Source organism: Anser brachyrhynchus, assembly GCF_964034855.1.
Source record: "Anser brachyrhynchus genome assembly, chromosome: 8".
Lineage (NCBI taxonomy): Eukaryota > Metazoa > Chordata > Aves > Anseriformes > Anatidae > Anser > Anser brachyrhynchus.
In genome coordinates, this window is record NC_137702.1 from 16,535,217 (window position 1) to 16,562,318 (window position 27,102).

General features: G+C 39.7%; 1 protein-coding gene across 5 annotated transcripts; it reads left to right on the forward strand.

The window, feature by feature from the left end:
- Positions 1-8,828: 8,828 nt before the first annotated feature.
- On the forward strand, positions 8,829-26,923 carry LRRC8B (leucine rich repeat containing 8 VRAC subunit B). Of its 5 annotated transcripts, none has more exons than XM_080603049.1 (5): positions 8,829-8,973; positions 21,317-21,371; positions 22,088-22,183; positions 22,859-25,020; positions 26,023-26,923. In XM_080603049.1, exons 4-5 carry the CDS (start codon positions 22,885-22,887, stop codon positions 26,293-26,295), a joined length of 2,409 nt encoding a protein of 802 aa, XP_080459175.1. In that variant the 5' UTR covers positions 8,829-8,973; positions 21,317-21,371; positions 22,088-22,183; positions 22,859-22,884; the 3' UTR covers positions 26,296-26,923. The 5 variants fall into 5 exon arrangements, with proteins under 5 accessions (XP_080459175.1, XP_080459179.1, XP_080459178.1 ...); XM_080603053.1 differs by lacking the exon at positions 8,829-8,973 and adding an exon at positions 9,393-9,451; XM_080603052.1 differs by lacking the exon at positions 8,829-8,973 and adding an exon at positions 9,441-9,462.
- Positions 26,924-27,102: the final 179 nt, after the last annotated feature.

The following is a 27,102-nucleotide window of genomic DNA, read 5'->3' on the forward strand; positions in this document are numbered from 1 at the left end:
GTTATAATTTTGTAGTATCTGGTGCAACAGTTTTGGTTTAAATTTCAGCTGACATAGTAAGAAAAACTTATAGCAGGTCTGACTTAAGCAACAAACAAAGCCTGCTGTAATGATAGACAACTATGAAAATCTTAGTTGCTTCCATACTGAGTAGCGTTTTTTTCAAGTTATCACCCAAAACTGACAATTTAATTTAACTTAATGGAATTTTGTGCTTTAAGCGGGAAAGTTTCACTTCATATCTCAATCAGGTCTTGAAGGGGGCCTGTCTCCTGGTGTTACAGAAATGGATTGAATAGTTCAGTCTTGACAGTGTTAACAGTGTGAGGGCCCAAAGCTTCTGTTTCAAAGACTGCTAACTCCAAGGGTTCTTCCAAGTTCTGGCATGGCAGGGAAAATGGGGACACTGACTGAGCCTAATGACTAAATACGTTAAATCTTTTAAATTCAGCATTCAGTGGTGTTCATAAAATGAAAATGGTCCAGCATCACAGGACACAGCTGAAGTAATAAATTTAGGCAGAGTGAGGTATTTGCATTTTCAAATTCATCTCTCATACTTGGAAGTAATATTTATCATCATATTTAAAATAATAATTATTTTTCCCAGCACCCTCATTAAATTGTTCTGGTTTTATTTAAGCACCCCAACTATCTCATACTGACTTTCAATTTAGAGTCATCTCATTCATTTTGTGACTGCATTGTACGACCTGTTTTGTTTTTTTTTTATAGAAGTCTTGCATGGCTGGTATAGCTGTTTAACACGTTCTCACTTTAGAAGTGAGAATTTGTGCATTTTTAGATTAATTTAATATAACTCATCTATGTCTTATTTATATATGTCTTATTTATAAAAGAGGAATGGTAGTCAGGAATCTCTACACTTCAAAACAGATTAGTGAGAGGCATCTCAGTTGAAGAGGAAAAAATTCCTTGGCAGGACTTGGATGCACAAATGCAACTGACAGTCCATAGAAAATCAGCTGACTTAGCTAAGTTTTGTCTGCTGGAGTTTTCTAGCCTAGCTGCAGTACATAAGATTTTAATGAACCTGGATATTGGTCAAATCAAGGTAGAGAAGAAAAACAAAAAAATTAGATCAGCTTTCCCTTGGAATATAGCCAGTGCTTTCCAAAGTGGTGTTATGCAAATCATAAAAATAAAACTTTTCACTTGACAGCTCAAAAAGACACATATGTGTTATAATTTCATTTTTATCTGAATTTACGACCCCAAGGTTGTGGGTTTGTGGTTTTGTTTTGTTTTTTGCCAAAAGGAAAAAGTATTAAATTACTGATGGGGCATTCAGGTCTTTGTAAGTTTTTTTGCTAACAAGAAATGATAACAAGAATGCTAACAAGATAATGCTGTTTTTCTGATCCTAAAAGCAACTGGACAGCAGATGAGAGACTTTCTTTGCTCATCATTTCTCTTCTTCGTGTTTTCTTCTATTCCTCTTCTTCCTCAGGACTGCACGACTATGTTGTGCTACCAGTCCTGCTTTTCAAGCAAAAGCGCAGGAAGACATGCTGATGTCTGCAGCAGTTTATTGCCCAGTCCTACACCCACGCCTCTGCAGTAGGTTAGGCAGGACACCCCCATGCCTTTTAACCACAAATAACTTAAGAGTCTCTCAGCTGGGAGGTACCTTCCTTATTCCCAGCCCATGGATTGCCAAGCTGACACTTTACAGTCTGCCTTGTTGTGGCTGTAAGCCCTGTTCAAGAAAAATAGTGTGAATCTTTTCTTCAGGAACTGCTTATTAAAGAGATGTTCTGAGAAATTAGTGTGCTATTTTAAATAAAATGTACGATAAGGCAGGTGAAGGAATACAGCCCAAATATCTCACAGCTTTATTGCTAAAGGCTGAATCCAGCCAGCATCTGAATTGGGGAAGAGGATGTGGCTATCTGAGTGCTCCCACACTGTGTGACTAACCCCGGATTGCATCAGGGGACTCTACGAAGCTGGAAATACTTCAGTGAGAATTTCCTGTATTACTCACAGTATGCAGTATTAAACAAATACATAAGACTTTTGAGTCGTTTGGGGTGAGCTGTATGACTCGTGTCTAACTACATTTTTTTATGATTAAACATTCCAGTGATGTGCCAAGGAACTCCTCATATCACACTGTGCTTTATGCATTTATTATTTACTTTGATTCTCATTCAAAAATAATATTTGGGATTTGTGTGTGCCTTTTTTTTTTTTTTTTTGTCTGGTAGGCTGCACTGTAACAATTTACTTATCAGATAGTAGCTACAGTATATGCTTGGCACTGTTTTAAAAAAGGCATCATAGCCAATTAGCTTGATCCTGGAGTTCAGATTATGCTGGCTTTATTGCCTCTAAAGATCTAATCTTAGCAGGTGCTGAGAACGCTCCAATTCTAAATGACCTCATACATTTTGTATATCTCAGAGAAAATTTAATACAATTGCAGAGTGAAGCATGTGCTGGGTAATTCTGGCATTTCTTTTCATTATCTATATCCAAATTAATATTCATTTATTTGGATATCATTCACACTGCCAAGGCTGATTTTGTGCTGACAAATTCCAGAGGTGCCTTCTCTGTTTATAAATTTGGAAGGAGATGCTTCAGTCTAACATACCTTTTCATGTTGTCTTTTTCATGTTCTCCAGAAAGAAAAAGGCGAGTTTCTGCTTGAGATGTAGGATCTGATCATCTACCAGAAAGTAAGTCTGTGGCATTTTTGTTGTCAGGGGCTGCAAATAGCACAGAACTGGTGTTTTCACCTTCTGTAGGGGCATTGGGAATATATTTTTCAGATAAATCACTGCCCAAACCACACTTCAGAAAAGAAGACTGAAATGACCAAGAAATAAAGGCCCAGAATGAAAGTGTGCTGAAAGACAAAGAAAGTGGTTTTGGTCATTTTATCCAACATCTCTGTGGATCTGAGGCTGCAGAGTGCCGAGCAAGTCCTTCTATATTGTAAGGGCAAGTTAAATGGGAAAAATGTTGTATTGGGTGATCCCAAATTGTTTCTTTAATTTATCAGATCAGTTTTGGTCAAACCAAACTGGGGAGTGACATCACACATAAATGAAACTGCAGTTCTGACAGTAACTTCTGGTGATAAAATAGTCGGGGACTACCAGCAGCTGCAGGAGGTTAGTTGAAGGAGGTGAACATCTTGAGTTGTCTCAACTGAAATCAGAGCTGCGTGTCTGTGGCCTAATGATTAAAGCAACAGTGATTTCATAAAACAGCACAACAAGTAGTTTCCTACTGGAGAACTTCTGATTTCTAGTCTGCAAACCTCTACAGTAAGCATAAAGCTGTCTCCAGACAAGTTCTGGATTAACTAGAAATATGAGACTTTGCAAGAGTGCTGAGCAAACAGAAACTGACATTAATGAAATAGTTACTCAGTGTAAAACTCTTTCATCTCTGTACAAGGCGAGTGAAATACAAAAACTAGCATAGCATAAAAGAAGGTAAGACCTAGGATGCTTGTGAGAAATCTGAGTCTGCATAAGAATTTCCTGTGTTTTCTGCAGAAAAGTATGCGATGCAGAGTTTCAAGAGCTAGAGTCTTAATTGTATTTTTATTGACTTGTAGCTGCAATGTACAGTAGAGTCAAAGCATTTGTAAACAACACAAGTGAGTGGCAGGGGAATCCCTAAGCACTGAAAAAAACCTTCAATTTTGTTAGTAGCTATCTAGTAGACACTCATCAATGATTAGTAATGCAGTATTGTGTCATGTGTGAACTGTTTATGCCTATAGGGTTAGTAGAGCTAATAAATGTTTACTTTGTGTTGAAAGCAGTTAGGGGGCAAATACTCATCATTAGTTGCTCTGTTTACTAGGAGTCCACCTCATATGTTTTCTTGAAAATTAGCAGACAAGACTTCACAATTAGTCAGTAAGAGTAAGATACCAGGAGACAAGAACGCAATACAGTTGAAGAGAAGCAGAGAGCAATCCTTATTCTTTAGCATTTAAAACATAAGTGATGACTGGAGAACATCCTGCCTAGAAAAGCATTGTTTATGCTACATTATGCTGTACATTTTTTTATTTCCTTTACCTCTTGCTGTTATTTAGGATTTCACCTGGGTTCCAGCATTCTGGTTTCTTCCTTATTCAAGCCATTTGTTTCCTCTCCCAACCCATTGAAAACGTTTATTTCATGAGAAATATTTCTTATACAATCTTTTCTAACTAGACCTACGGTATGTTTAGTACAGGCTTTGTTCTGAACACAAATCAGGAATTACTTACTGTGTAATCACCTGTTTCCTGCCTTCTAGTGAAGGTTTATTCCATTTAACCTCAGCCTTTAGCACTGTTACCTGTTCTACCTTTTAACACTGAGTACCACTTTGATTCAATCTTTTGACGATTTTTTCTGTGGAACTTCTCTGATTCCTGTTTCAAAGTAAATTTCTCTGACTGGGAATATTGTTTTACGATTATATCTGTATTGTCTGCTCGCCTTCCCCTATGTTTCATTTATGTGTCATTTTCCTATGTTTTGACGTCCACCAAAAGCCTTCATTCAGCAGAGTATGTGAATGGAATCTTTGTGCAGCAGAATGCTTAGTTACGATTTTAAGTCATGTTTGTATGAGTGAGTTAGGAGCACATGTACTATTGCACTGGGACCAGTTCCTGTCCACAGAGAACATGAATGAAGCACAGCTTTAGCCAGTTGTCTCCACAATCACCTCTCTCCCCTCCATCCGCTCTCCCTCCTCCCTCAGTTGTGGACACTGTTCCTATAATAGTAAGATTCAAACTCAAACTGTATCTGAATATGGTAGTTTCCATCAAAAACTACCATAAAATGTAATACTCTGGTTATTACTAGCAGTTTGGAACAGATGGCCAGATAGGAAGTATAGCACCCAATTAAAATTCAGTGTACCACTCTTTTTTGGTTTCTATCACAGTAATAAAAAGTATGGCCAATATTTCTCTCTGAAAAAAGTTAACCTCTTCCTGTAGTGCTGTATATACACACACTCTACAAAGAAATGCCTGTTTGAGTAAAAGGTATTTTCACTTAGTTTTATCTGGCCTGAGGCTCCCTTTGTCACTTAAGAATGAGAACTCCTTAATTTGTTAATAATTAAATTTGTTAATAATTAAAATCAGCATTGGCTGGATAAAAAAGTCTTTGCAGACAATGGATCCATATGTAGGCGTTGTCTGCAAAGCGGGGTTCATGCTAACAGCCCTGTATGTTACATGTTTCTGGTTTTTATGCTGCCTGCTCTCTAATGGGACAAAAAATGATGTTAACATGCTGCTGTCGCTTTGCCTGTGCTCACTTCCTCACAGATGAAAAGGTAGCAGCACGGAACAGGGAACGAAGAACAAGCTTTCTTCTCAAATACCCTGTATTTTGCAGGATGTCCTGTGTATGGTGTCTTTCTTGGGGTGCCCTAAGATCCTAATGCTTTTTCACTGAAGTACATCCAGCCAAGGATACATCTCCTATTCCAGTTCTCTTATGCTTAAATGTTTTTATAATATCAGAGTTTATCTGGTCTCAATTTATTCTATAAACTACTTTATTGCAGCTCAAGATCCAACGTGTTTGGGTTTTAGAGTGAATATAAAATGACAGGCCCTAGGACTCCTGATTTTAGTAATATTTACAGCTTTGAGATACTTCTGTGTTGAACAGAACATAAATTCATATTCCTGATCAGCTGATTCTGGATTAAACTGTTATGATTACCATATTTATTTGATAAATTAAGAAGACCCTTACTAGTGTCTTACTGTCCAAAGCTGTCTGGAAGGAGCAGGGATCCTGCCTAAACTATTGACACAGGATTTGGGCAGATCCCTTCAGCACAGGGACAGCTGTCACTGCCCACAGATCCAGCAGAGGGAAGTGTTGTTCTAAAATACCCACCCCTGCGGTGAGTGCCTTATTTACAAACTGCAAGTCACAGTATTGCACCAGGAGATCAATCATCTGGAGCCTGTGTAATATGTGATTTATAAATTCTCAGCAGGAGACAAAGAAGCTTTAGCAATGCCAGAAACAGTAAGCATGGTAACAATCGGGATGTGCCAAGGACTGAAATGAAATTATCTTTAGATCTATGGAGCTTAAATGTTTTTTATTCCCTTTAGGAGAACAAATGTTTGTATGGCATTTTAGAGGTTGAAGGGTTATGATCTGTTGGTTCATGCTTCAGCTAACTTTGAAGCTGTAGCCTTTCATATGAAAAGACGAGATCTTGAAAAACAGATGGTCAGGAGTGCACTTGGTGATCACAAGGCAAGTCATCACAGAATGCTTTATTCAAAAGGACTGGCCCAGTTTCAGATAACTGCTTCCAGAGCAATTGTCAATCACGATGCTTTTGCTCCTGCAACTCCAAGCGGTACTGGAGGTTTAAAAGTCATGTATAAAATCACCTGTCTGATCTGAGAAAGAATGTTTATTTAGAAATATTTTAAAGTGAAATTTCAACTCCAAATATTACCCTTGTAAGTATACAGGACACTGCCATGTAGCTTTCCCTTTCTTACTGCATCAGATTTCCCAGAGCTGTGCATGTAGAGGGACTGAAGTACATGCTCAAGACACCCCTTAGTCACACTGAGCATAGCATTTGAAACTGTTAATTCTTTTGAGATTCAAAGCTGGTTTTGTAACATCTAAATATCAAGTTAAAAAAGATGAGGGGATAGCCTGATGTGTGAAATGAAACAACTTTTCTTGGATTGTCAAGCTGTTGTTTTTCAGTATCTTATAAATGTCTGTGACGAACAACTAGAAAGGGTGTTAGAACTTGAAGAATGTTTTCTGGATAGTGCTGCTTGAAAAAGACTGGAAGAAATTAATCCTAATGTAATAGCACCAAGATAACTCTGAAGATGAACTTGATATGCTGGATTTACAGTCAGGAGCTGCACAGCTAAAAACTTGAGTAGGCGGTTAACAGAATATTCCCTTTGCTCAGGTATCATTACTGGGAGATGTGTGGGGAGTGATCGGTGAGAGGAGTGCTCCCCTTGTGGATCCCCAGAAGCCACTCAGCAGCGGAGTAAATAAGAACCAAACCTAGAAAGTTAGGTTTCAGTCTGTTACTCAAGCAATTATGAACCTTGTAGCCATTAGGTTCTGTGTTCTGACTTAATATTTTTCCTTTTATTTTTAGCACAACAAAGTGTTCCTGGTTTTATAATTTAATGAAATATTAATTTGTGTTCCTAGCCTATTGCTGACAAAAAGAAAAGCATGGCAGATCATGGAGACAGACATTTCATTTTAAGTAAGTAGAAATAAAGATTATAGAATAAGACATACTTTTATTTAGTTTGCTCACAGAAAGGGTAAACAGTTCCAAGAGGGGAAAACAGATGAAATCAGGCAAATACTAGCAGAGCAGATGATTTATCTTGATGGTGGAAGTCAAGATATGTGAAGGCTATGAAGGTGGCAGGTCAGGAGACAAAAGGGAATTGGTCTCTTAGGAAGATTGCTGGCCTAGCTAATGTTTACCAAACTTTAAGAATGATTCTTAGAGAAGAAATTGCAGAAAATGCCTCGCTATTGTCACCTCTGAGGTTAAAAATTACTATTAATCAAAGTGTATCACCATAAGTAACGCCAATCAGCCTGAAACAAATGCAAAACAAATACATTGTCCACTATGCTAGCAATATGGCTGCAAACTGGAAAAACAAGTGTGCTTTTTTTACAACGTACATATTTGCATTAGCAGTTCTATACGTTTGGGTTAAAACACCAGTTTCACTTTTATTTGTAAGTAGTTTCAGTTTTGGCTCAACGGCAGTGTTTGTGTTCCAAAACTTGTTTTGCACAAAAGTATGTTGTATTTTAATAGCTCTTTTAAGTTGAAACTGATAATAATAGATAAATGTGAGCTCCATATGATTTGTAAATTATTTTCACAAAATCTAGAGTCTCTGCTGTTTAAATGAAGCGGGGGTTGTATAGCTGTGAGGAAAAGGATTTTGGTGTTCTATGGAGGAAAAACAACATTTTGAAAACAGATTATTTTTCCTAGCTGATAACTAGACAGTTAACAAACATTATTGTAGCAGAATGAATGTAAGGAGTATAATTATGTTGGAAATACATTTCTGAATAGATTTTTTGCAGTGGGGTGCCTAAGAATGAAAATATTGAAGGAAAATTTCTTGAGCAGATCGAGATGTTTGTACGTCTGGCTAAGAGGAGGCAGAAACACCCCATTTGCTGAGGTATTGGGAGAAATCTAAGTAGAAATCAGCCTTTTCTTTCAGGCTTTCACACATTTACCCCTGCAGAAGCAGCTTTTCAGACACGGCCGAGGGCGGGAATTGCACTGTCAGCTGGAGAAAGAGGAAGTGGAGTAGGAAAGTCAAATAACTTTTGGTGTGTGGGCTGTTTTTTTTAAGCGTTGTGCATACTTGTGAGGTTTTGTGAAACGTTATCTGCTTTTGACTGGACCTGCATGGCCCCCGGAGGCTCTGGCCCCGCAGCAGCGCGGCTTTGGGCTGTCCCTCTCAGGAGGAGGACGAGCACTGCGTGCACCCGACCCGGTGACGCGACCGCTGTCGGTGTGCGGAGCGGTGCCGGACGAGCCTGGCTGCGCCCACAGGGCCCCGGGCGGTCTCCGGGGCCGGGCGGGACGAGCCCTTCCCCTCAGCCGAGCCCCCCGCCCGGTGCCCGCCGGGCTCCCCTGGGGCCGGGCCGGGCCGCAGGTGCGCGGCGCCGCCTTTGTCCGCCCAGGCCGCCGCCGCCCCGCGGCCTGTCAGCGGGCCCGCCGGCCGCAAGCCCCATTGGGCGGCGCGGCCGGTGACGCGCGGCGGGGCGGGCCCGGAGCCGAGGAGCGCCGGTTGCAGCCGGTGCCTCGCGCTGCGCTGCGGGCTGACGGGCGGGCGGGCGGCGGGCGAGGCTCGGCGAGGGGCTCGGTGAGGGGCGAGGCGAGGGGCTCGGTGAGGCTCTGCGCCGCGGCCAGGTAAGCGCCGGGCAGCGGCCGCCGGCAGGTGCCGCACCGCCACGGCCTGCGGGGAGCGGCCCCGCGCCCTCCCGCCCCGGGGGAGCGGGGCTGGGGCTGGGGCTGGGGCTGGCGGCCGGCGCCGTGCGGGTGGGGCCGGGGGGAGGCGCCGCGCCCGGTGCCGTTACCGCTGCGCGCCCGCCTCCGCCGGGCCAGGTGTGGCGGCGGCACCTGCCGGTGCCCCGGGCTCCGCTGGGCCGCGGCCTCCTCGCTGCTGCCCGGCCCGGCTGCTCCGCCCGGAGCCCGGGGCACCCTCCTGGCTCCTGGTAGCGGCGTGTCCGGGGGGCGATCAGCCGGTGCTGCGGGGTGTGGGGGGGTAAAGCGCCGAAACGGGCTTCCCCGGGGCTCGGTTCTGCGTGGAGGTTGTCATTAACCGTGCTGCTCGGCTCGCTCTGCTCGAGTGAACACCTGGTGCGGTCCTTTCCAGCAGCAGCCCTGGGTAACGCTGCAGTGAGCCGGGAGCTCCGTGCTCACTTGCGTTTTCAGGCGTTTCAGCGGTGTGTTCTGCTGACTGCTGGCTTCCCTTGCCTGCTAGCTGAGGCGATAAGATAAGGCATCGCTCCCTTCCCCGTGTCTCAGGAGTCTCCTCTCTGTACCTGCTTAGCAGGGAGGGCGGCTGGTCAAAGGATTGCTTATCTGTTTTGGCTGCGTTCATAAACTTTTTTGGGGGGAGGAACGGAGCTCACAAGGCTTAAGTAATATCATCTTACAGGGCATCACTCATATAATTTATTATGTATTGTCTCCGTATATTGCATGTGTTTTTTTCACTCTGTGCAACCCAGCAGGCCCTGGGGGGAATGGACGAGTTCTCCCAAGTAGCACTTTTCTTCAGCAGCTGCGGTGCTGACCAGGGCAAGGGATGTGGTAGGAGAGAGAACGGGAGGGAGAAGGGCTGCACTGTAGAACCGGGAGTTAGGATAGGCTACAAGTTCCCTTAAGGGCTTTCCCTAGTGTTTTTAAAACATCCTGTTGTAGCTAGGTAACAGTGCTTATCACAGAGTTTCATGCTAGCACATATTTTACATAGTAACCGTTTCAATTTCAGTAGGTTTCATGTAATTCATAGAAATTTACATGTTTGTTCTCTTATGCTCTTGAGAGAAAAGTTGTTGGTCTGACCGCTATTTTTTCCTTTTTTTTTTTTTAAGGAAGATAGCATTATCATGGGGACGAAGATAAAATTAATTTCCTTCTGCTTCTCACAAGATACCTGTACAAGTGCTCTTTGAAGTTGGTGACAGCATGTTGAGTAAATTTTAGAGCAGCAATACTAAAGAGGCATCCATCTGTAATTCAGCATTATAAAATCAGCCTCGTAGAGCAGTATCTTACTGCCAAAGAAGTATTTTTATAATGGATTTCTTGAATGAGAGGAGGGAGGAAGAAAGTCTTGAGTTCCTTTAGTTGCTTCTGCGCTTGCCCTGCCTGCCACACTAGAGGTAGCGAAGGAGGCTGTAGCTCTAGTAATACTACTACAGGCTGCTAAAGCCATAAAGCTTTACTCTGCTGGGATTAGAAATGGATATTTCATGTGACTAAGGGGATACAGCATGGTTCGTACTGGTCTCAGCTGCCTGTTTCACACTGCTGCCGTTATTTCCTGCGCTAACCTGTGGGCTGTATTTATCCTTCCTGTAGGCATCCTTGTAACAGCTGTTCAGCTGTTGTTTTGCAAATAGCATTATTCTGCCAGTTGCTCTGGCAGTTATTCTTTTTTCTTTTTAAGAAGTTAGAAGCCTGTGCTATGACTATGGAGATAATTGGTTCAGATTACTAGGGTAGCTACATAAAAGGAGAGGGAACGTAAAGTGGAATTAGTATTTGAATCTTTAAATATGCTGGAATGTTAATGTTTGAGTGGGGTAGGCTATGTTATTTTAGGAACAGAGGAATCTATTCTTAATCTGCTAATTAACTAATGAAACGTTTGCTTGATTCTTCTTAACTGGTGGCAAGCTATGGCATGTCCTATCTGACGAAGGTTTGTGTTCTGTATGGAGTGAGTTCAGGAGCCACACACTATGAGCTCGTAACTCAGCTTTGTTGTCGCTGGTAAATCAAATTGCGTTCCATATTGAACTGAAGTTTTAGAATACGTATGAATAGTTTCCCCAATTAATTGGTATGAGAAGACTGATTTCTATTGGTATAGTACTTTGCAAGAAAGGTAGACAGTACAGCTATCAAGAAAGCCATTGCAAATGCAGTTTGGTGCATAGCACAGGCATGCTCTCCTCCAGTGTACACCAGAGAGGGTTCTAGAGTCTTTCAACAATCAGAAAGGAATCGTGGAGAGAACACCTAATGGCATGTCTTCCATTTAATTCCTACTGGTGCCATTCTGTTTCAAAGTAACACACGCTCCGAATTAGATGGTGTGAGTGCACTTCCATGAGAAGTGTTCAACTTCTCATTGTGTTCTAGTATTGTAAGCTGGAATGCAGTTTCTCGTAAATTGAGAACTTTCAGTGTAGGAAACTGGCATTTTTGATCTCTTCAATAAGGAATCCAGTGATACCAATAAAAAAATACATTAGCAAAGCAATCTATTTTTGTTGCTGCTAATTGTTAGTAGGCTCAGGACTTGTTTTGCATTGTTGTGTTGCAAACACTATTTGCTTGTTTGGGAGATACTTGCTTGAGTTGTGGCTTTTGTTTAATATGGAAGCAAAATTTCAGTTTATAAATAACAGCTACAAAGCTATGGTCATGTAGTTCATTTAGCAATAATTAGTGACATCAATTTTAATGCTCTCACTTAAAACCTTGGAAATATAACCCATGATTTCCCAGACCTTCCTGCTATAGTTTTCTGGGGAAAACGTTGGTATTCTGTGAGTAGTTGAGGTTTTCATATATTTATCCAGATATTTTATGGTAGGTTAAGTTCTCCTGCATGCAAACGTAGATGTCTACTGAGCTGGAATTTGAGAACGGCAAATTTAGATTCTAATGTTAATATATTTATCCTTTAAATTCTTTCCTGTGAATGAAGGCAAAATCTTGATATGCAGTTGTAGTGTAATCCGAAATACCTGAAGAAGGGAGGCGCTTGAAAAGCTTCAACTGAAACTGCCTGTTTCTGGGCTGTTTAAATTATTAACAGGGATGATAATCTATCGCTTTCCACCCACAACAAATGGAAGTGTGAAAGTGATTATTACTTAGCCAGTGCCCTTGCAAGTAAAGGCACTTGTTTTCTAAGTAAATGTCATTTATTAAACATTAACATTGTTTAAATACTAATTTTACAATGACACTGGCTCAAAGTCAGGAAAGCACCAAAACATTGCTTAGTTGACTCCGGGCACATCATGTCTCAGTTCAAGTGCTTTTCTGAGCAGGAGTTCAGTAACGTTGGCTTTGCTTGGAGCTGTTACTCCATTTCATACAAACTGGGGGCTGGAGGTTTTTTTACTTCAAAGCTCTTAATTGACTAAAGCGGTGATAAAACCTTGACTTTTGTTTTTGAAATTACTACATTTGGCTTCATACTGAAAAGTGGCTTTTGTTCTTGTACTAATGCTGTCTGGAAGGAAAAAAAAATCTTGCCAGTTGTTAGGTCTTCTCAGCCTGCTCATAAAGGGGATTTGGTGCGGTGGAGGACTGTTGTGTAGCACGCTCGGACTTGACAGAAGTATAAAGAGTAAGTTTACCTGCTAAGCTAACTGTCTGTCAAGGTATCAAAGCAGGATTACTGCAGGTTTACCGTAGCACTCGGTTCTGATCACTTGTACCTTGTTGTGAAACAGCATAGTTCTAGGAGGTGCTTCTGGTAGGTAACTGTAACAGTGCTTTTAGCTCTCAGGGTTGCATGTGGACCTGTTCTCAGAAAATGTAGTATTGCGTAGTACGTGCAATGTGGAAACTTGTCCTTCAGTCCTTTAATTTATTTAAAGAAAAATGGGTGCTTGGTTGGATTGATAAATAGATAATTGGTTGGATTGATAAATAGATAATTGGTTGGATTGATAAATAGATAATTGGTTGGATTGATAAATAGATAATGCAGAGTAATAGAGATGGAAAGATGCTTAGGAGATTGAAGTGACTGTGCAGACAGCATGCACCCTGCTGGTTGGTTAGTAAAGCCTATTCCACTTCCATCTCAGGGGAGTTTTGTATTAGACTGCAGAGCTTCACAACTGTTTTTTTTAGTGTTTTTTTTCCTTTTTTTGACTTTGAAGTTCTTCAAAATGCTGGCAAGATAGGTTTGGGAGAATTTGCATACACAGAGTAGCTGAGTTTGAATCAGATGTATGTTGGATATTTATCTATTCTTTTTTATAGGTATTTAGATGGAACATCTAGAATCAAGTGTTTCAACTTGTCATCTGGCTTTTGGCAGTAACTCTTTCCAATTAATCAAGAAGAAATGCTGCTGCTTCTAAGAAGAGATAACTAGCCATGCTGAAAATGTGAATCAACTTTCCAATGTCAAGTAACAGAGTGAAATCAGATACATTTCTGTATGACTGCTGTGATAATTATGTTTTCCTAGATGCAATTAAATTCTTTTCTGGTCTGTGGAAGTAATAACCTTCCCTTCTGGAAAGTTCTTTGAAACTTTTGCAGTATCAGGAGAGCTTAAAACCAAAATACATTTTTTTTTTAATTTGTTCTTAAATCTTGTGTTTATGTTTGTGTGGTAATAATTATCTTGCACAGGCAGAGTGTATTTATTTTTCATTTGTGAACTCGATGCTTCTGTTTTTTTAACATCTGTTATCCTGATAGGACGTGTTTGGTCTTGGCAGTCTATAACTATTGAAAAATCATCAGTTTCCCTAACTAAAAACTTTCCCAACATAAAATAATTACATAAATACATTGAATTTCAGTACTCTGCTCTCAGCAAAACAGGCAAGATTTCCCATCATATGTAGCATGTCGGCCACTTCGCTCTTGATCTCAGTTCAGCGCTGCTGAATTCCTCCTGGGCCCTTTATCCAGAAGTATCAAACCAGGACATGACCATGCTTGGTGAATGCATCGGTACCCACGGTACTGATTTACAGCAGCACGTACACTGCTGTGCTGCCTAGCTGTAGCACCGTGATCATTGTGGATTGAAAAACTGGCCCAACGCTTACCTGACTTCTTGGGTAGGATTTGTAGTCCACTCTGTTGTGCTGTGACAGCAGCACTGCTGGTGCTAGTTGGAAAACTAAATCAGAGCTCGTTCAGGTGTGCGTACATACTCTAAGGTTCCGCTTTCTCAGAATATTTCCGTATTTCAGACTTGATTTCTATAGCCTCACTGGGAACATGTTGGATATTACTAGGGTCTCTAGCCATTTTCAGTTTTTCCAGGAATCAGTTTATTGGAAAGTACACTGAAAATGGAAGAGCACGTCTGCACAATTCCCTGCCTTTTCCCAGGGGAGGATGGTCTTTTGTTACGTATTCTTAACTTTTTTATGCAGCTGGCCTCTCTTGTACTGCTCTTGAAGACTGAAGATAACAAACTATATTATAATTAAAGAATCTGCTGTTAGAGGAACCTTGTAGCGTTTAAGTAATGACTATTCTCTAGTGTTATCTTGGTATGCTTTGCTTTCTGATATCCTGAGCATAGCAGCACAATGAATGGACATCGGGAGTATCTGTCTGATTTCTGGAAATGAAGAGGGTAAGAATTAATTTTCTATTGTAGCACTTATCTTGGTATGCAGAATTAAGTAGATACTATTGAGACTTCCTTTAGAATGCTGGAGGGATCCTGCTGATACCATTGTTTTACGGTTATGTATTCATATTTCTCAGCATGAGGAAGACTCAGGAATGTGGATACAAGAATAAAAAGGCATTAAAAGTGAGCTTGAAAATCTAGTTCCATGCGGTTGGGAGATGTTGAACTGTACTAGTCATGTTAGTATTGGGATGAAAGATTTGGTGTACTGTTCTTTAAGATGGTTTCTGAGAAAGTTGTAGAAGGTACAGCATGCCACAGATATCGGACCCAGTCTAGACATGTTGGGATTTCTTCCCTAAGCGAGATTACACCAAAAGCATAGGTGAAGAGCCAAGGAGGAGACTTTTCGTACTTACTGCTTCAAACTTGCTCACAGATTTCTTTGGAACTCAGAAGCAAGGACTGCTTGTAGTATTGGCAAAGGATTTCTGTCTTCAGCATTGCAGTACTGATTTCAAAGCTGGGACTTAAGGGGACAGCAAAGGAGGCCTGTTCTTAACTCCTTATAGGTATCACTTGAGAGTGTAATCTGTGCTGCTTCCCTGATACTTTCCATGGCACGCTTGGGCTGGAATGTCTGACTGCTAGACATGCCTGCAGTCATCCCTGGAGAGAGTGGTCTGCTCCCACGCTGGTTGGAATAAGCATTAGCTGAGCACAGACGGGCTGTGTGCATCTGTCCTGAGAAGGCAGATGTGTTTCCCAGGCTGTTCTGTTCTCTCCTCTTCACCCCCAGTCATTTCTCACTCATCCCTTCTCCTGTACTACTTGCTTAAGAACCACCAGACCTCTGAGCATTCTTAGTGTCGCAGTCCTGATTCTGTTGTGGTTTTTTTTGTATTTTTTCCTAAATGAGATGATAATGATCTTTCATAATGCAAATGAGGTTTGTACAGGGATGTTACCCTTCGATGGTAGAAGTGTTTTCTTTGGTATTAATGTAGGACAGCCTTTGCTGCTCCTAGGGCTGCATACTTGGTGGTGTGTATTTTTCCTACAAAAGATTAGTCCAGGCAGGACTTTTCCCCTCTTCTGGTTGCTTCCAACACATGGGTCAAGTCACGGCAAAAATTTGTAGTTCTTAGCCTCTTTTCGTCTTTGCACATTCCTATTGCGGTAGTTCTTATAAATGCTAAATCTTTTTTTCTTCTAGTCTAGCTTTCTTTTTTGTTCAGCATGGCCTGTGACCTGTCTCCCCTTCTGTGAGTGGCTTTTAATTTTTGTGAAACTACCAACTTTGTCTAAACTGGTATAGTATGGAGTCATTCTAGAAGCTCTTGGTAATCTAGATTCAATCTCTTACGTTTGGCTTGTTTAGAAGAACGTTTACTTTATCAAAGAAATGCAACTAGTTGGTCTGACAAGCTCCGTTTAATTTTTACTTCTACATCTGCGGTGTTGACTGCCATAGTTTAGAGGTTTGTTGTTTTTTTTTTAAAGTGGACTTTTTAAAGTGTATGTGAAGTTCGTGATTGTACGTTTGGGTGATAGCATGAGCTGTTCAAGGGTGGTGTTGATAATTAGAGTACATTGCTGTGGATAACATAATCTCGTACCTCAGTGCTGTCAATCCTATTCCACAAATCCATTAACAATTCACAAAAAGGGTAGCTTGTCTACGGAGAGATCCTTCATGCATTCTTTGAACATGCTTGGCTTCAAATTTATGTTTAAATGAGTCTCGTGTACAGTTTGGGTGCTGATCCTGCTTATGTATCTGTGTCCCCTTTTTGAGACTAATGTGAACTGACTTTTTTGTTGTTTCAACTTGTGTACGCCATTATGGGCTAATGCCAAGCTTAAAAGAATAGACTTCTTTGGGTTCTTAGAAGTGTGTATGTCTTCAGAAATAGCAGATCTCTCGCTAGCAGGAATCCATGCCCTTCTCCTATGTTTTTTTTAATTCAATACTGAAAATGTTACGGGGCCGAAAAGGAGGCTGAATGAAGACAGTGCTTCACTGTGAATACTAACCTCTTTGTGTTGAAAATGAATGAATGTGACTAGACTGTGTGGTGCTGCACAACAAATATTTGGGACTTGTTTTTTGTTGGGTGGTCCCAAGCTCCTCCATGTCCTCCTTTTCCAGTCAGCAGTGCTACACTTTATATTCACTTAAAAAAAAAATAAAATAAAGCCTTGTGGAACTGCAGTTATTCGTCACGCATTAATAGGTTTTGCTGTTTGTTCAGCAATTGCCAAGCAGACTCTTGATGGTAGAGCTTCAGGTGGCTGATATTTTCAAGTTTGGAATACCAATGTGAAACTTCTGGTGCACCATTTATCATTTCCTTTTACAGGGAAATATGTGCAATGTACAAGTGTTTGAAGGAATGGAAACTAATGGAGTGCAAAAAAACCACTCTGTTTTCTATGGAAAAAGTGCTAGTTTCCTGTGAGAATACAAATTAAATAAGTTGATTGAATTGCTAATTAAATATTAGGGTGAAACAAAACATGTCTCTTAAGTGAATTTACCATTTGGCTTCTCTGTATAACCAATACAAAGCTCTGCTTTTTCCATATTGATTGTAATCAATATTTTAGATGCTAATATATCTTTTATTAATTTTAAGCTAATGTATTTATATTTTTAGTTAATTAAAAGGATGAGAGCACAAGCTGAAAATAAATCCATAGTCTGGGGAAGCTACTGCATACAGCTTGACTGAAGATATACATTGCCTCCTTAAGGAAGGAGGAGGCCACAACACTAACATTTGTCTGCTTAGTGAAAACCCTTCCTCTGTTACACTGCCATCACCATCTCATATAACCTTAATTTATATTTTTTTAAAATATGCATGTCTGAGTTTGGAAGTATTGCTGGGCCACTGAAACTGTACAAACTACTGCTCACTAGAAAAGTAAATCAGAATTGATTCAGAGTCCAGATTTTGCATGGGTCGGTAGAGATCTCAGAAAGCACCCTGCGCAGCGAGAGAGCATCCCAGTGAGGATCACTGCCTAGAATGCAGAAAGCTTACTTTTGGGGAGATCAGTCATAATGCAATGACTTGCAAGACAGACAAAGCAGGTCTACTTCTCAATTTCCTCGCATTTTCTTTACCATCAGGTTGCTGTTCAACTCAAACACGCCCATCCAAAAGGCTAGCTTTGTGCCTACTTGCCACTTCTGTTTTGCAGCGATTTTTCTGTAAGCTCTCTCTCAACTACCGTCTGTCTAGCCTTAAACTTGGACTTAAACTGGGTAGTTTGTTTTTATTTTTAGCTTGTGTGCATAAATGTTTCTCACCAGTACAGGCCTTTCTAGGAGCACAGGTTGTGACCTTCTGTTTCGGCTAGAAGGCAACATCTTGAGGAGAGGGCTGGGGAAGTGCTTTTACTAAAGCTGAAGCATGTGTTTAGAATTGTTCTCCAAGCTAACTTAGTATGAGACGAAAAGTATTGTTTTTTTCCTAAGTGTATGTATCTTGTAGACTTGTAATACGACTTCATTACAAGGTTTAACCCTCAAAATACTTAACTTGGTTTCTCCCTCCCATCCAGCATTGCAAACTAGGCTCAAGTAACTCCATGCACTTGGGCAGACCGCACTGATGCAATCCATTGTCATGTGGCCTACAGGCAGGTAACGAGAACTGGCTGTGCGACAAGACTGTTGGGAGGTGATCCATCTCCTAGTGACTATTTGGCCAGGGACCTGTTTTAATATCACAGACTAATTCTTTACTGGACTTTCTTAAACACAGAACAGATTCAATCCTTGCATATTGGTGGTGTTTAAGGAGAAGTTAACTACATATGGTTTGAGGAAGACCGTGGTCTTTTCAGGAGTGCTTCTGCGTAGCTTGGAAATGTGTAACGTGATGTAGGTAATCCTGCTCAGTCAGATTTCAAGAATAAGCCTTTTGCTTGTAAAGCAAGTCAATTTGGAATAAAGCTTACTTCTAATTTAGATTAGACGGCAAGATAAAGTATTTCTCTTGAGTTAAGCATAACAGAGAAAGGAAGTAATAAAAATCAACACTGATATTCTGTGTTTAGGTGCCTTCAAGACACCTTTTTTCACCTGCTCAAAGGCCTTCTGTGTTGAGCCTAGGAATGTTCAAGCTATTGGGTAGTTGGGGAAACTACTTACTATATCCTTGCCAAGTTGCATGCTAATCTAGTTTCTCAGCTTGCGGAAGTTTTGGTAGTGGCAGTGGTAGATAGTAGTTTAATTTTGCAAGGCTTTTTTTTCTTCTATCGGCTTGTGTGCTAGGCAGTTAACTTTGAAGCAGTAGCAGGGAAGGATGGTGACCCATGTGAAGTGAAAATGTAAGCATAGCCTAATTTACTAAATTTTATACTAAAAACATGTTTATGATTTTCCAGAAATGAATGGGCCAAATAGCTTGGTATAAGTAGCCTTCTCTAGAGAGAAAGGACTACCTTAAACAGTGTAAGACTTTGCAATTACTGCTGAACATAAGATGCAGACCAGTACTGTCCTGAGCACAGCAGTGCTTAAGAACTAGCTAATCCATACGCAGAGAGTTGAGATTGCCTAGCTGTGGTTAAGATCCAAGACTGTTTGAGAGGTCTTCAGGTATTTAATGGTTTGAAAGTTTGGGAAACTTCTAACGCTACTGTTACTGTAGTCTTGAACATCCTGTGCTCGAGGAACATTTGTTGCAGAGTTTGGGAATGTCTTCAGGCTTATTTTGAATACAGAAGGATAATCACTGAAGTTTAATCATCATTTGTGACCTTCTTCAGAAGGAGCTAGAAAGAAGCTTTCTCTAATCTTGTTTGCATGTTGTTTGGCATTCAGTGGAATGCAGATGCAAAAATACAGATCTAAAAGATCCTAAAACTAAATCTCCGTGCATGCAAGTGGTCAAAGTACAAGTTTTGGAAGACCATATATCAAATGGATTGGATCGAGTATTCTATCGCTTGGATTGAGTATTCTGTCACTTCTCAGTAGAAAGCAGAAACAAAAAGCAGTAGGTGTGTGAAGGCATCTGCTGAGGCTGTGTAGCAGTCGTGTTCTTCGTGAATTCGGACCTGTCCTAGGACTCCTGCAGTTCCTGGGCTTTTTGTTGTTTAGGGACGCTTAAAAAAGGAGATGGTGGCATGCCTATAGAATGGGAAGTTTTAACCAGAAAAGATGTGTTGGGGGTGAATGAGTAAGGTTTGTTCCTTTTTTCCTTCGGTAATATTCATGAGGATTTATTTATTTATCTATTCCAGTGTCACTGGAATACCTGTCAAAGTATGCTTTAGTTGTATAAAATATATTTTGATTAACTGTCAGAAACATCTGTTCAGTACTTAAGGCTATTTTTTAAGTTGTGTAAAACGAAACCTCCTGCCAGGTATTGGCTTTTGTAGCCCATCATCATCTGGGGAGAAGTGTCATGTCAGAGCCACCCCTAACCAAGTGTGCCTACAATTATATAAGCAGTGACCAAGTGGCAGAGTAATGCAACATTAAGCAACCTTTTGGGGGAGCAGAGAAGTTTCTGGTGGTAATAGGTAACATTTTTCAGAATGGTAGCTTCTTACTCATATGCTGGATTTGTTTGTATTGAAGTCGTAAGCATGAAGTAATTAAAAATTACCTAGATAGTAGTGAATGTTATTACTTTATTTTTCTGGCCTGAGGCATGGTTCCAGCCTGGGGTAACTCCTGAAGTCATCACTTAGCTTGGGGCTAAATTTCTTTCTCTCATCTTCTGAGAAAGAGTGCCAATTGAATTAGGCCACTTTGAAAAGCTTTTATGGCTCTGATATGGGTTGAAAGCAGCTGGAGATGAGAGTCATCAAGCCCATTACACTTCAGCTTTTTTCCATTTGATTAGTCAGTCTTGGCATACAGATAAGATCTGAAAGAAAACTGTCTTGAGCAAAATTATCATTAATAATTCACATGTTTACATTATACTTGTATATACTGTGTATTTCTCCAGTGGGAAAGTTGATTTTGCATACGTGGAATTGTAATAAATACGCATGCTTCATCAGGAGGTTACAAAAGTGGTCATTAAGATGACCAGAAATTAAATATCTAAGCCCTTAATACTGAGATGCTCACTTTCTGCTAGAAACTGTTCTAAATCCCCAGTAAGAATGTAGCTTTTTTTCTAGGATATGCAATAGGGACTAACAATTTAATTTGATGGGTTTAGTGTTTTGATGGGTTTCTGTGTTTTTACACCTGTGAATTTATGTCCAAGCCCCAGAGAATTATTACAGAAGAACTGATTTTAAAGATACTTACAGACCGGTTTTTGCAAGTTGAGCTGCAGTGAATGAAGAAATTGCAATTTCTCAGCTGTGGTTATAACACCTCAGCTGCAGGAGTAGCAACTTCTTATGTAAATGCAAAACCGTTTGTGCTTAAATGGCTTTTTTAGCACTTAGGTGACAATGACAAGGGCTGTTACTCCATCTCTACTTCACAGAAAGCATGCTTGGGTAGTGACCCAGTAAATATTTCACAGGGGTGGTATCTTAAAGGATTCTAACTAGAACTTTAGCTTATTAAATGTTAGACCTTAAAACACTGCTGTGGAAAGACTACTGAAGTGCTGTTGTATTACTCAGCTGTGGGGATCCAAATGTTTCATGATCTGATGATACCTTATTTCTCTCCAGGAGCATATTACAACCATCCTGTCCTTCTTCAGCTGCTTTACCTTGAGCCGGCCTGGTAAGTTTCTGCATTTTATTAAAAGTGGCCTTGTCAAATCAAGAAATACTAATTTAATTTTGGCCATTCCTCTCTCTTCAAATGTGAATGTAGGATAAGAATATGGTTCTGACTTAATTCTGCTATTTGTATTTTTATAGCAGCTTGTCAACTCTGTTGGAAATTAAAAGTACAGTAAGAGTACATCAGGAAAAATACAGAACATCACCATTCCTTGTTATCTGTAGTGCTTAACAAAATTTTATAGTAAGTTTGCCTCCAAACTGGCAGTGTCTGTGGTATTGCTTTTGACAGTGGACAATTTGTTTCACAACGTAAAATATGGCCCTGCATTTTTGAGAAACCTACCTTTCTGCCAAACTTGGGTGTATCAAAATTGACTGAACTATTTCTCAAAGTCTTGTATGTTGAGTATTTTATTTTCATAGAGCTGTTTGGCTGTAAAAAAAAAAAAAAAATACTTTCCAGTGAAATAGTTAGCTGTAGGCTGTTTCCTCTTTTTTCTTTTGTTGATATGATGGTGTAAAACTTTGACTTCACACTCTAGATGTTCATGTCCGAATGTGCTCTGTTCCATTTTGTGTAGCTCTAGCAGTGCAGAGCTTAACAGGTCCTGATGTCTGCAGTAAGGCATTAGTTGTGCTGAAAGCTGAATATTTGCTCTATATTTTAATGGCTTCACCCAAGTAAAGTATATTCAATGTTTTTCCATCCAGAATGAAGACAAATGTGAAGATGGCATGTCCAAGGAATTTTAAAAGGTGTAGACCTCCTGACTGAGAGGTGCTGTATATTTCATTCTCTTTAATTAAGTAAGTATTAATCAAATGTATGCTGCTAGGGGTTAAATTTGCCAATTACATACATGTGTGTGTATGTATATGTGTGTATGTGAATGACAATAATGCACAATAACAATGTTAGAAAGCTACATTTTCAATTCTCTTGGTAGGAGAAAGGAAATTATATGTAAGGATATGTAATGCAGAACTGTTGTTTCAAGAAATTTTGTTCACTCTTTATTCTTTACAAATTGGGTGGAATGATTTTAGTTCAGTAGAAAATTCTAAATTACAAGAGCAATCCTTTTACAGTATTGCTCTGATTTTTGGCATTCTTAATAAAAGAGAAATAACTGTAGTTACATAAACTTAGGATAGAGGTCAAAGACTGCTAGTAATATCTCAGGCACTTAACTCCTACCTGCTTGTTCTTTTTACTTGACTAGTACCCAAATGCTTGATCAAAGCATTTCTCCTAATTTCTGGTGCTAGTTTAATATAAAAATAAATTAAAAAAAAAATAAATCATGGCTATGGTTAAGTATCAGGAATTCTTGGATCCTTTTTCTATACTTTGAATACTAGGCCAATATTTCATATTAGATTTACAAATTATGAAAATGGTGATAAGCTTCAAGTGTTTAATGGTGAGATAAACTGTTTTAACCATTCTCTAAGGATGTCTTTTCTTTTTTCCTCTACCAGCTGCTGTTCTCTCACAGGTGAAAGTCATGATCACGCTAACAGAACTCAAATACTTAGCAGATGCCCAGTCATCCTACCACATACTAAAACCATGGTGGGATGTCTTCTGGTATTACCTCACCATGATAATGCTGCTAGTTGCTGTGCTTGCTGGGGCTCTCCAGCTTACTCAAACCAGAGTGTTGTGTTGTCTTCCTTGCAAGCTAGAATTTGACAATCATTGTGCCGTGCCTTGGGATTTAGTTAAAACCAACCTTAACATGTCTGCTAGCTCTACAGCACAGATAATCATCCCGCTTAAAATCCAGAATGATCTCCATCGGCAGCAGTATTCCTATATTGACGCAGTATGTTATGAGAGACAGCTTCATTGGTTTGCCAAATTTTTTCCATACCTAGTGCTTCTGCATACCTTTATTTTTGCAGCTTGCAGTAATTTCTGGCTTTACTATCCTAGTACAAGTTCCAGGCTTGAGCACTTCGTAGCAATTCTTCAGAAGTGTTTTGATTCTCCATGGACAACACGTGCCCTCTCAGAAACAGTTGCCGAGCAGTCTGTGAGGAAGTTGCCAATAGCCAAATCCAAAGCAGTGATTTCATCACCTGGGAGTTCAGTAGATATAGGGGCTAGCAGACAGTCCCTGCCATATACGCAACCTGGCTTGGAAACAACTGGAAGAGAAAACTCCTCGAGTGTTCTTGACAAAAAAGAAGGGGAACAAGCTAAAGCTATATTTGAAAAAGTGAAGAAATTCAGAGTACACGTTGAAGAGAAGGATGTCATATATAAAGTGTATATGAAACAGATCATAGTCAAAGTCCTTGTGTTTGTAATAATAATAATTTATGTTCCCTATTATTTATCCTTTATTACACTTGAAATAGATTGTGTAGTTAATGTTCAAGCCTTTACAGGTTACAAAAGGTACCAGTGTGTTTATTCACTAGCAGAAATTTTTAAAGTTCTAGCTTCGTTTTATGTTGTTTTAGTGATCTTCTATGGCTTAACTTGTACATACAGTTTGTGGTGGATGTTAAGAAGTTCACTTAAGCAATATTCTTTTGAGAAGCTGAGAGAGAAGAGTAACTACAGCGATATACCTGATGTAAAGAATGACTTTGCGTTTATTCTCCACTTGGCAGATCAGTATGATCCTCTTTATTCCCAACGATTTTCAATATTCTTGTCTGATTTGAGTGAAAACAAACTGAAACAGATTAATCTGAACAATGAATGGTCAGTGGAAAAACTGAAAAATAAACTAGTAAGAAATTCCCAGGACAAGATTGAACTTAACCTTTTTATGTTAAATGGTCTTCCAGACAGTGTATTTGAACTGACAGAAATAGAAGTCCTAAGCTTGGAACTTATTCCCGAAGCCAAACTTCCTTCTGCTGTGACCCAGCTAGTCAATCTCAAAGAACTCAACGTTTATCATTCATCACTAACTATGGATTATCCAGCAGTGAGCTTTTTAGAAGAAAATCTGAAAACATTACGTCTGAAATCGAGTGAGATGGGAAGAATTCCCTTTTGGGTCTTTCATCTGAAAAACCTTAAAGAATTGTGCTTAACGGGATATTTCGTGCTAGATCATCACAACTCCATTTACAATGAAAGCTTTCAGGGACTAAAAAATCTGAGATCAATTCATTTAAAAACCAACCTTTCCCGTATACCTCAAGTGGTTACAGATCTTCTGCCTTCTTTGCAACACTTGTCTATCAACAACGAGGGAAATAAATTGATAGTGCTAAATAACTTGAAGAAGCTGGTAAACCTGAGAACCTTGGAATTAATCTGCTGTGATCTAGAGCGCATTCCCCATTCTATTTTTACCCTAAACAATTTGCATGAAATTGACTTAAAAGAAAATAATCTCAGAACAGTGGAAGAAATAATTAGTTTTCAGCATCTTAAGAACCTTTCTTGCTTAAAACTGTGGCACAACAGCATTTCATATGTTCCAGTGCAGATTGGTGCATTATCAAACCTGGAACAGCTGTACCTAAATTACAATAATATTAAAAATGTTCCATTGCAGCTATTTCTTTGCAAAAAGTTGCAATACTTGGATCTTAGCTATAATAAGCTAACCTCTATACCTGAAGAAATCAGTTATCTGACCAATCTGCAGTACTTGGCTTTGACAAAAAACCATGTAAGTAGAACTTTGAATTACTACTTAAAAAAAGAAAATCAAATACTGACTTAACCTCCCATTCCTTCTGGAGCAGTCCCTGATTCAAAACGTTTTTGTAGTGCTCGTGATTGAAGTAAGCCAGGTAGAGCTGAAAGAAGGTAGTACTTGTTTAATTGCTAGAACTTTGGTGTCATAAAAGCTTGTTTAATACTAAGTACTGTCTTGGTCCTAAAGTGCCTTCAGGGCTCTGATCCATAATCACAGATAGCATAGGCTGGGACGGATGCTAAAATGTACCTTCCATTTCCCTGCACCCGTCTATCCTATGTAGTATATTAATGGCAATAATCTGTGTTAAATTTTTACCTGAAGTGGCCAAAGTGAAAGCTTTAGTGAATCAGCAGCTAGTTTATGAGCAGCACAGCTGTCTGATTGGGAGGAGGGAAATAGCTGGTAACCTCAGCAGCAGTGCTGAACTGAGAGGCTTGTTATTGTGGGGTTTATGACCTGAGGACTTTTGTTCAGGTTTCAAATTGCTTTCACTAGTAAGGTTGTTTTTATATGTTAATAGTGTGGACCGGGATTAATTACCGCTGTGCTGCTTGTACAGGTTTCACAACACTGGAGCTGCTAATGTCTCTCCACAGAATCTGTGCTTTGTCTTTGTTAAATGATTCTTAGGAGATGGCGGTCTATTTATCTCCCCTGTCACCTGCGCATGCACATGTTTGTACACAATCCTGCGTGTGCACACATGCATATGCTCTCCCCTGCCATGCTTCTGCCTTGACTTCTGCCAGTAGCTAAGCATTTACTTAACAAAAAATTGCATATAAAATGTTGTAGCGTTCTCAAGCACTTTCTCACCTAACGATAAAAACGTTAGTTATCCCTTCCATGTCCCTCCATAAACTAAGAGCTTTCTTACCTTAAAATAAAATCGGGAAATGTAAAAACTTGCAGCTATGTGCAAGTTAACATATTTTAACTTAGGTTATTTTTGTTCTTTCCTTTTTCTAGATTGAAATGCTGCCTGATGGATTATTTCAGTGCAAAAAGCTGCAATTTCTTCTTCTGGGAAATAACAGCCTGATGAATTTGTCCCCTTGCGTGGGTCAGCTACTGAATCTTGTTCAATTAGAGCTCATTGGAAACTATCTTGAATCACTTCCTGCTGAACTAGAAGAATGTCAGTTCCTAAAACGGAATAGTCTAATTGTAGAAGAAAGGTTGTTAAAAACACTTCCACCTCGTGTAAGGGAGCGTTTGCAGACATGCTCAGATAAGTGCTAAGCTTGAAATGAAACTCTACATCAGTGCATCCTGTAAGCCTTTTCACTTAATACTCTCTAAAGATCTGTATAGATGGAGAGAATAGCAGTTTACAGATTAGTCTTAAACCTAAATGCATTGAACAGAGTTGATTGTAGTGGAAAATAAAAATGGACTTGAACAAAAAATACAGCCTTTAACAGGTAATCACATATTTGGAAAGTCTGAAATATGAATTGCCAATTTGATTCTACTATTTGAAATAACTTAGTTAAATGTTTATGATAGTATCGGAATGGAAGAGTTGATTGCCTGGCTACAGTGAGTGTGTATATACTTTTTTTTTTCCTATGGGAAATTTTTTTCTGTTGATAGTGATAATTTTAAACAGTTTCATCTCCTGCCATATGAGGCCTAAAAACTGTCTGGAATTAGTTTCTAAATGTGAACTCTTCACTAACTTCGAATATCTTAAATTGAGAATTTAAACTGTTTGAGCAGTTCAATTGCATGGGATATACTGAAAATCATTTTTCAAGATACCTTAATTTTTGAAGATTTTTGACAAGTACTAAGCACTAATTTTATAATCGTGGAAGATGCCATTTATGTCTTGCTATTAAAACCAGTTGGGCAATAATATCTGAAATCAGTTTCAGTATTTTTGTCTTAAATAGTAAGTACAAAATGTTGCCTAGAAATTGGGAGGAACCAGAAGAATCTGGAATAACTGTTGTGCACATGTACTAGTCAAATTTTACAGTACTGATTTTCATAGATAATGACGGCAAACAGAACACGATAAGGTTATAAAGCTGTCTTCTGTGT